General features: G+C 43.9%; 1 protein-coding gene across 1 annotated transcript in view; it reads right to left on the bottom strand.

Annotated features, from left to right (window-relative positions):
* Positions 1-10,000, bottom strand: part of LOC143275256 (uncharacterized) — a 95,940-nt gene that overhangs the window by 28,931 nt on the left and 57,009 nt on the right. The window contains exons 18-24 of the mRNA XM_076579232.1: positions 8,404-8,581; positions 7,405-7,512; positions 6,547-6,627; positions 5,594-5,701; positions 4,004-4,117; positions 2,221-2,382; positions 532-702 (exon numbers count right to left, since the gene is read on the bottom strand). Of these exons, the coding sequence (XP_076435347.1) occupies positions 532-702; positions 2,221-2,382; positions 4,004-4,117; positions 5,594-5,701; positions 6,547-6,627; positions 7,405-7,512; positions 8,404-8,581 (922 nt within the window). The remainder of the gene's footprint in view (positions 1-531; positions 703-2,220; positions 2,383-4,003; positions 4,118-5,593; positions 5,702-6,546; positions 6,628-7,404; positions 7,513-8,403; positions 8,582-10,000) is intronic.

Here is a 10,000-nt window from a genome sequence, read left to right on the forward strand (position 1 = left end):
TGATTCGAATCACGGCTCAGCCACAGATATTTTCTCTCCCCCCTCCCCACTAGACCCTGAGTGGTGGTTTGGATGCTAGTCATTCGGATGAGATGATAAACTAAGGTCCCATGTACAGCATGCACTTAGCGCTCATAAAATAACCCAGGCAACAAAAGGGTTGTTCCTGGCAAAATTCTGTAGAAAAATCCTCTTCGATAGGAAAAAAACAAATAAAACTGCACTGCAGGAAAAAATACAAAAAAATGGGTGGCGCTGTAGTGTAGCGACGCGCTCTCCCTGGGGAGAGCAGCTGGAATTTCACACAGAGAAATCTGTTGTGATGAAAAGAGAAATACAAATACAAAATACACATGACAGTGATGACATTCTCACTTGGCATACAATGCAATATGTGTGATGATGACGTTCTCACTTGACAGTCCTGGCAATGCAACGCAACGCAACGCAACGCAACACAGCACAATGCAACACAACACAACACAGCACAGCACAACACAGCACACACGACAATGACGACGACATTCTCACCTGGCAGTCCAGGCAGCCCGTCCAGACCTGCAGCACCTGGTTCACCTGGGCGACCATCCAGGCCAGGTAGACCCGGTTCACCTGGTATTCCGTCCAGACCCGGGTCCCCTTTGGGTCCTGAAAGACCTGGGAGACCTGGGAGTCCCGACTCGCCCTTGGGTCCTGCCTCACCTGGTGACAGAAAGCAACAACAATATACATCTCTCTCTCTCTCTCTCTCTCTCTCTATATATATATATATATGTGTGTGTGTGTGTGTGTGTGTGTGATTGTGTGTGTGTGTGATTGTGTGTGTGTGTGATTGTGTGTGAGTGTGTGTGTGTGTGTGTGTGATTGTGTGAGTGTGTGTGTGTGTGTGTGTGTGTGTGATTGTGTGAGTGTGTGTGTGTGTGTGTGTGTGTGATTGTGTGTGTGTGTGTGTGTGTGTGTGTGTGATTGTGTGAGTGTGTGTGTGTGTGTGTGATTGTGTGTGTGTGTGATTGTGTGTGAGTGTGTGTGTGTGTGTGTGTGAGAAAGAAAAAAAGAAAAAAATCCCATCCCCATCACAAGGTATGACAAAAATGCTTCACACACACACACACACACACACACACACACGGTGCGCACACACAAACACGCACACACACCCACTCACATGCACACACACACACCCACACACACACCCACACATACACACACACACTCACATGCACACACACACACACACACACACACACACCCATGGTGTGCACACACAAACACACTCACACGTGCACACGCACACACACACACACACACACAAACACACAAAATCCCACAAGCTCCAACAAACACGATACAAGATTTACCTCATAAAAAGGTGTCTAGATTTTTCGTGATTATTTTTCACAAGACCCCCACCCCCAAACAGAAAACAACAGCAACAACAAAACAACTAAAAACCAACAACAATCACTACAACAACAGCAACAACAACAGCAACAAGGCAAAACAACAACAACAACAAAACAACTAAAAACCAACAACAATCACTACAACAACAGCAACAAGGCAAAACAACAACAACAACAAAACAAAAAACAACAATCACTACAACAGCAGCAAAAACAACAGCAACAAGGCAAAACAACAACAACAAAACATTTTTAACAACAACAATCACTTCAAGAACAACAACAGCAACAAGGCAAAACAAAAACAATCACTACAAGAACAGCAACAACAGCAGCAACAAGGCAAAACAACAACAACAAAACAACAACAACAACGACAAAAAAACAACAACAATCACTACAAGAACAACAACAACAGCCACAGAGCAAAACAACAACAACAACAAAACAAAAAAAAACAACAACAATCACTACAAGAGCAACAACAGCAACGAGGCAAAAACAACAACAACAAGAAACAACAACAACAAATCACTACAACAACAACAACAAGAAACAACAACAACAACAGCAACAAGGCAAAAAACAACAAGAATGAAACAATAACCCCCCCCCCCCCCCAAAAAAAAGAGCAAAAAACAATCACTACAACAACAACAACAACTCACTACAAAAACAACAACAGCAAAAAGGCAAAAAAAAAAAAAAAAAAAAAAAAGCAACAACAAAAACGACAAAACAACAACAAGACAATCACTACAAGAACAACAACAACAACAACAGCAACAAGGTCAGGAACTGAACAAAACTAACTGACCAGGGATGCCAGGTAGACCAGCCAAGCCGTCGTCCCCGGGGGGTCCGTTGCGACCAGGTAAACCGCCGTCCCCCTTCGGGCCGTCGCGTCCCGGCAAACCGGGTAACCCGTCCTCCCCTACCTCCCCTTTCATGCCAGGTAAGCCAGGTAAACCGTCCAGCCCTGTGCGGCACAAGCACCACATATATACACACTCACACTCACAGGTAAAAGATGACGCAGGAAGACAGGAACGACTTGGTCATCTCATCAAAAGAATCGACAAACGCCAGGTGAAGCCAGCTAAAACAAACAGTGGACAATTACTCTACGCTTAAAAATAAAACGAACCTGCTTAAAACGTACAAAGACCTGCGTATGTGTTAAAGCACTGCTTCCTTTGTTTCTTCTTTTCCCGTCTCTCTCCTTTATACTTTCATTTTGTCCTGCCATTTTACCCTTCCTTCCTTCCATCTTTTCATGCTCCTTTATTCTGTCATGCTGTACTTTCCTTCCTTCCTTCCTTCCTTCCCTACTCTCTCCTTTATGCTTTCATTTTGTCCTGCCATTTTACCCTTCCTTCCTTCCTTCTATTCTCCTTTATTCTGTCATGTTTTACTTTCTTTCCTTCCTTCCTTCCTTCCCTCCCAACTCTCTCCTTTATGCTTTCATGTTGTCCTGCCATTTTACCCTTCCTTCCTTCCTTCCTTCCTTCTATTCTCCTTTATTCTGTCATGTTTTACTTTCTTTCCTTCCTTCCTTCCTTCCCTCCCAACTCTCTCCTTTATGCTTTCATTTTGTCCTGCCATTTTACCCTTCCTTCCTTCCTTCTATTCTCCTTTATTCTGTCATGTTTTACTTTCTTTCCTTCCTTCCTTCCTTCCCTCCCTACTCTCTCCTTTATGCTTTCATGTTGTCCTGCCATTTTACTCTTCTTTCCTTCCTTCCTTCCTTCTATTCTCCTTTATTCTGTCATGTTTTACTTTCTTTCCTTCCTTCCCTACTCTCACCTATATGCTTTCATTTTGTCTTTAAATCATTTCATCCTTCCTTCCTTCCTTCCTTCCTTTCTTCATTCCATCTTGTTGTCCTTTCACTTCTTCCAGTCCTCCTTCCTCTCTCTTTCTTACTCTCTCCTTTATTCTTTCATTTCAGCCTATCATTCCATCCATCCTTTCTTCATTTCTTTCTCGTTTGTTCCATCATTTTGCCCTTTCCTTTCATCCTCCCTTTCCTACTCTCTCCTTTATGCTTTCATTCTGTCATTCCTTTTTTTTTCATTCCCTTCTCACTCTCCTTTATTCGTTCATTTCTTCCTTCCTTCCTTCCCTTCTTCTTTATTCCATCATGTTGTCCTTTAATTTCTTCCTCACCTTCTCTCGCCTTCCTTTTTTCATTTCTTCCTTCCTTCCTTTCTTCTTTATTCCATCATGTTGTCCTTTAATTTCTTCCTCCCCTTGTCTCTCCTTCCTTCTTTCATTCCTTCCTTTCTTCTTTATTCCATCATGTTGTCCTTTAATTTCTTCCTCCCCTTCTCTCTCCTTCCTTCTTTCATTCCTTCCTTCATTTCTCTCTCTCTAGTTCTTTCAATCAATCGTCCATACCTTCCTTCATTTCTCTTTCCTTTATTCTATCATTTCATCCTTCCTTCCTTCTTTCCATCCTTCCTTCCTTCTTCTTTTTTCTCCTTCGTTCTTTCCTTCTGTCCCTCCCTCCCTTCCTTCTTTCCTTCCTTCCTTCCTCCTTTTTCTCCTTCGTTCTTTCCTACTGTCCCTCCCTTCCACGTCCTCAGACAAGACATTACCAGGTGCTCCAGGCTCTCCATCTCTCCCAGGCAGTCCGGGCTGACCGGGATTTCCACGCGGACCAGGTAACCCTTGGAGGGCCTCGCCAGGTGTGCCAGGTAAACCTGGTTCACCTGTAAAACCAAGACAGCGTCGTTATGTCAAGGATGATGATGATGATGAAAATAATAATGATGATAATAATAACTGTGATAATAGTAATACCATAAGAGGAAATGATAATCATCATAGCAGTGATAGAAGGAAAAGAAGAAGAAGATGGTAATAATTGTGATAATAGGAATATATAATAAGAAATAAAATAATAACCACGATAGTAGTAATGGAAGAAGAAGAAGAAGAATAGTAATAATGCACACACAAAAAGCAAATATGCTTGCACGAGTCGCATGGGTAGACACATAAATCCACACTCTCACTCTCTTTCACACATGCAAACACACGCATGTATGCTTGCACACACACACACACACACACACACACACACACGCACACACACAAACAACATGGAACAAAATCTGCCAGTCTGAACAGAATGGACAGAGTGTCTGTGTGCGTCTTCCTGTGGGAGATAATAATAATAATAATAATAATAATAATAACAATAATGGTACTTATATAGCGCTGAATCTTGTGCATAGACAAATCTAAGTGCTTTCGCACCAGTCATTCACACGCATGCATAACTCTAAAACTGGAGAAACTAAAGACAAGGAAGAGGCAGGGAAGGGAGGCTATTTTGGGAAGAGGTGGGTTTTAAGGCCAGACTTGAAAGAGCTGAGTGTGGAGACTTGACAAAGCGAAAGAGGAAGTTCATTCCAACTGCAAGGTCCAGAGACAGAGAAAGAATGGCGACCAACAGTCGAGAGTTTGAATCTGGAGTATGCGTAAGTGGAGTGGATCCGAAGCTGATCGTAATGAGTGAGATGGAGTGTAGAGGTGAAGGCAGCCACAGAGATAAATAGAACTGAGTGTGTTTCATGCTGTGGATGAATAGAACTGACAGAGTGTTTGTCTTTCTGTCAGAGGATGAGCAGAACTGACGAAGTGTCTGTGTTTATCCAATTGTGTATGAAATATGATCTGGTCTGTCAATGGAGTGGGTTTTTTTTCTTCTAGTTAATAGAAAAGTGTGATGCTCTTCACTAATATGTACATCAATACCATACCAGGAGGACCAGTTTCTGATGACTTGTTGGTTATATACAGTTTTCGATGTTGAGTGGTTTTTTTTTTTTTGGTTGATGTTTTCTTTTGATCATTTTCCTCCTGCTATTGCTAATGCTTCTTAACCATTAACGTTAACCTTTCATCAAATGTTTGTTGTTCTTTGTACCATGCAATATCTGAATCTAAATAATAATAACAACAACAATAATAATGATGCTCTTTGTACTATGTAATATTTGAATTTCAATAATAAAATAATAATAATAATAATAATAATAATAATGTTGTTTGTATAATGTGATATTTGAATTCTAATAATAATAATACAATGTTTTTTGTACTATGTGATATTTGAATTTTTTTTTAAGGTGAAGAAAAGAAAAAAAAAAAGTGTGGGTGTTTGATGCTGTAGACCTTACCATCCATGCCGGGCAGACCAGGCAGACCGCTGTCTCCTTTGGGTCCCACCAGACCTGGGGAGCCGGACAGACCAGGAAGTCCCTTCTCTCCACGGGGTCCCGGCAAACCTGTTGTCACACACACACACACACACACACGCACATGCACACACACACACACACACACACACACACAAACACACATTTTTATGAAAACTAGAGTAAACATTGTTGATGTTCACATACTTGCATGCTCACATACATACACACACTTACAAACATAAACACAATAGATAGAGAACTAGACAGACAGACAGACAGATAGATAGATAGATAGATAGATAGATCGATAGACAGATAGATTGATATTTCAAATCTACAAAACTTCTCCAAACGCTGTTGATGTTACACTTGGTGACTCCATCACCTTGTTAACCAAAGACCGGAAATCACAGAGACTTTCAATATATCTATTGTAAGTCTGTAAAAAGAAAATCAAACCTTTGCAATGATATACCATGTTAAACTCAGCAAACTGTGAAATGTTTCATCTGGAAAAAAACAAGCACCATGTTTGTAAGGGTTAAAAAAAAAACAAAAAAAATCACTGAGACTGAAAATGAAACTGAAAGAAAGACGCAAAGACAAAGAAAGATGGGAAAACTTGGCACACGTAAAAGACCCCATGGCAATAAGGGAGTTGTCACTGACAAAACATCAAAGTGAAATCCGCTTTAACTGGCGTGTGTGTGTCAGATGGGGGAGGCGGGGGAGGGGACTGACTGAACGACACAGGAAATAAGTGAAGAGTGCAGCGGCTCTCCCCAGGCAAAGCAAGCCTGTTGCGCAAATGACTCTACGCTCGCTTGTAAAGCGCTTGTCAGAGCTTGGTCTCGGGCCGAGGAAAGGCACCGTACAGGTATCCATACCAGCCAATCAATCAGTCAAACATCACACACACAAATCTGGCTTACCTCTGGGGCCGGGGACGCCGCTCAAACCTGGTTCTCCAGGGTTGCCCTTCATGCCCGGGAGTCCAGGTAGGCCCGATTCACCTGTGGGTGGAAAGCATCACCTGGTCACTATTTGGGAAACATCTGGCGACAGTTTGGAAAACACCTGATCACTATTGGGGAAACATCTGGCGACTGTTTGGAAAACACCTGGTCACTATTTGGGAAACACATGGCGACTGTTTGGAAAACACCTGGTCACTATTTGGGAAACACATGGCGACTGTTTGGAAAACACCTGGTCACTATTTGGGAAACACATGGCGACTGTTTGGAAAACACCTGGTCACTATTTGGGAAACATCTGATAACTGTTTGGAAAACACCTGGTAACTATTAGGAAAATATCTGATAAGGATTTGGGAAATACCTGGTAACGACTGGGGAAATACCTGGTAACTACTGGGGAAATACCAGGTAACTACTAGAAAACACTAGGTAACTGTAAGAAAACACCTGGTAACAATTGTGAAACACCCAGTAACTACTGGGTAATGCCTGGGAACTATTACAGAAACACCAGTTAAATACTGGGGAAACATCTGATAAGGACTGGGGAAATACCTGGTAATGATTGGGGAAAAACCCAGCAACTGTTCAGAAAACACCTGGTAACTATTGGGGAAACACCTGGGTAACTATTGGGGAAAAACCAGGTGACTGTAAGAAAACACCTTGAAACTACTGGGATAAACACTTGGGAACTACTGGGAAACACCTGGTAACTATAGGGGAACACCTGGTAATAATTACTAAGACAAGAAAGTGATAAACACTTAGCAGCTTGATTGTGACAACAGACAGGCGCACTCTACCTACCTTTAGGTCCAGGTAGACCTGGGAGCCCGGGCAGCCCATCGTTGCCTGGTACGCCATCAAAGCCAAGCTCTCCTTTCTCCCCCTTGAAGTTGCCTCCGTCCACACGGCCTGTGACAGACAGGTGCAGGTGAGAGGTGACCTTGTGGGTTCACTCGCACAAGCACACAGGCATGCACATACACTTACATGCATGCACGCATGCGCACACACACGCACGCACGCACACAAACACAAACATGCATGCACATACACACACACGCATGCACGCACACACCTGACCACCAACACACTCTCCCCACCCCCACCCCCCCGCCCCACACACCAAACCTCCACATAAACCGCCACAACCACACACCCCCAACCATCCACACACTCACCCACTCACCAAACCCCCAATCCCCCCCACACTTAACCGCCCACCCACCCACACACCAGCCCCCTCCAATCCCCCACACACCCAACCCCCCACACACTCACCCACACACGACCCCACACACAACCCCCCCCACACCCTCCCCTCCCAACGACCTACACACTCACCCACACACCAGCCCCCTCCCCCCACATCCACACACCCACCACCCACACACTCAACCCCACACCAACCCCCCTTACCCTCCCCACACACACCCAACCACCCACACACCCACCCACACACCAGCCCCCCTCCCCCCACACACACCCAACCACCCACACACCCACTCACACACCAGCCCCCCTCCCCCCACACACACCTAACCACCCACACACTCACCCACACACCAACCCCCCCCCACACACACCCAACCCACCCACACTCACCCACACACCAACCCCCCGCCACACCCAACCACCCACGCACACACCCAACCACCCACACACTCACCCACACATCAGCCCCCTCCCCCCCACACACACACACAACCAACCACCCACACACTCACCCACACCCACCCCCCACACAAACACACACACACACGCAGACCACACCTCAACCCACGTCTCAAAAAGTCTTCTCACCTGGCTCTCCCTTCTGCCCAGGCAGGCCGGGCAGGCCAGGTAAGCCGTTCATGCCTGGGTCACCGCGCTCCCCGGGAGGCCCTGCGATGCCGATTCCGGGTAGACCGCTCTCACCTGGGTTACCTGGCTGGCCGGGAGGTCCGGGTCGTCCGTCCAGACCTGGGTATCCCTTCTCGCCCTGTGAGGATGACAGGTGACAGACAGCCAAGACTGGTTTGAGTGTGTGTGGTGTGTTTGGCCGACAGTTTCAGTTTCAGTTTCAGTAGCTCAAGGAGGCGTCACTGTGTTTGGACAATATATCCATATACGCTACACCACATCTGCCAAGCAGATGCCTGACCAGCAGCGTAACCCAACGCGCATAGTCAGGCCTTGAGAAAGAAAATAAATAAATAGATAAAATAAAATAAAATAAAATAAAATAAAACAATTTTAAAAAGAAAGAAAAAAAAACATTAAAAAAAGAACTATTACTAATAATAATAATAATATGTATAAGACGCAAAAACTTGATGAAGTCAACTTCAGGTGTACAAAAAAAAAAAAAAAATATATATATATATAAATAAATAACTAAATAAATAACTAACTAAATGATAATAATATAATAAAAAAATGATAATAAAAAAAAAAAAATAATAAAAAATAGATAAATAATTTTTTTTTTTTTTTAATTAAAAAAGACAATGATGATAAATAAGCAAATAAATGTAAAAAAATGCAGACACACATACGCATAACAGATACGCACCAAACATGCAGTTTTACAGATATGAAAGCACAGTCAAATACACATAAACGTACATGAGCCCCAACACACACACACACACACGCACACACACACACACACACACACACGTGAGGGATGCTGCATGATCAGTGGTTTCTACACTGCAGTGGGGAAAACCATTTACAGCTTGGTCTTTTGTCAAGGACTATAACTCTCAAACTATCTGTATTTGTATTTCTTTTCATCACAACAGATTTCTCAGAGTGCATCGCCACACTACAGCACCACCCTTTTTTTTTCTTTTTTTTTTCTGTGTGCATTTTTTATGTGTTTTTCCTATCGAAGTGGATTTTTCTACAGAATTTTGCCAGGAACAATCCTTCGGTTGCCATGGTTTTTTTTTTTTTTTTACATGTGCTAAGTGCATGCTGCACACGGGACCTCTGTTTATCGTCTCATCTGAATGACTAGTGTCCAGACCACCACTCAAGGTCTAGTGGAGGGGGAGAAAATATCGGTGGCGGAGCCGTGATTCGAACCAGCACGCTCAGATTCTCTCGCTTCCTAGGCAGACGCGTTACCTCTTGGCCACCACTCACAAGGAGGCAAATTGGCACTGACTGTTAAGAGCTGCAGCCTGGGGGGCTAGCTGGCCTTAGGGAACCATCCGAACACCGACTGTCCTAAAAACCTCTTGGCCGAGCGAGTGGGGATGTAACTTGGGCAAGACACTCTCCACTATGATCAAATTCTAGCCCAAATAGTTGGGACAGCAGTTACCTCCTCTGCTGTTCTGACGGCCATAGTCGAACACGACTGACTATCATATATACATCATGTTCAGGCGTGTGGGTGTATGTTGGGATG

Source organism: Babylonia areolata, chromosome 30 (genome assembly GCF_041734735.1).
Source record: "Babylonia areolata isolate BAREFJ2019XMU chromosome 30, ASM4173473v1, whole genome shotgun sequence".
Taxonomy (NCBI): domain Eukaryota; kingdom Metazoa; phylum Mollusca; class Gastropoda; order Neogastropoda; family Buccinidae; genus Babylonia; species Babylonia areolata.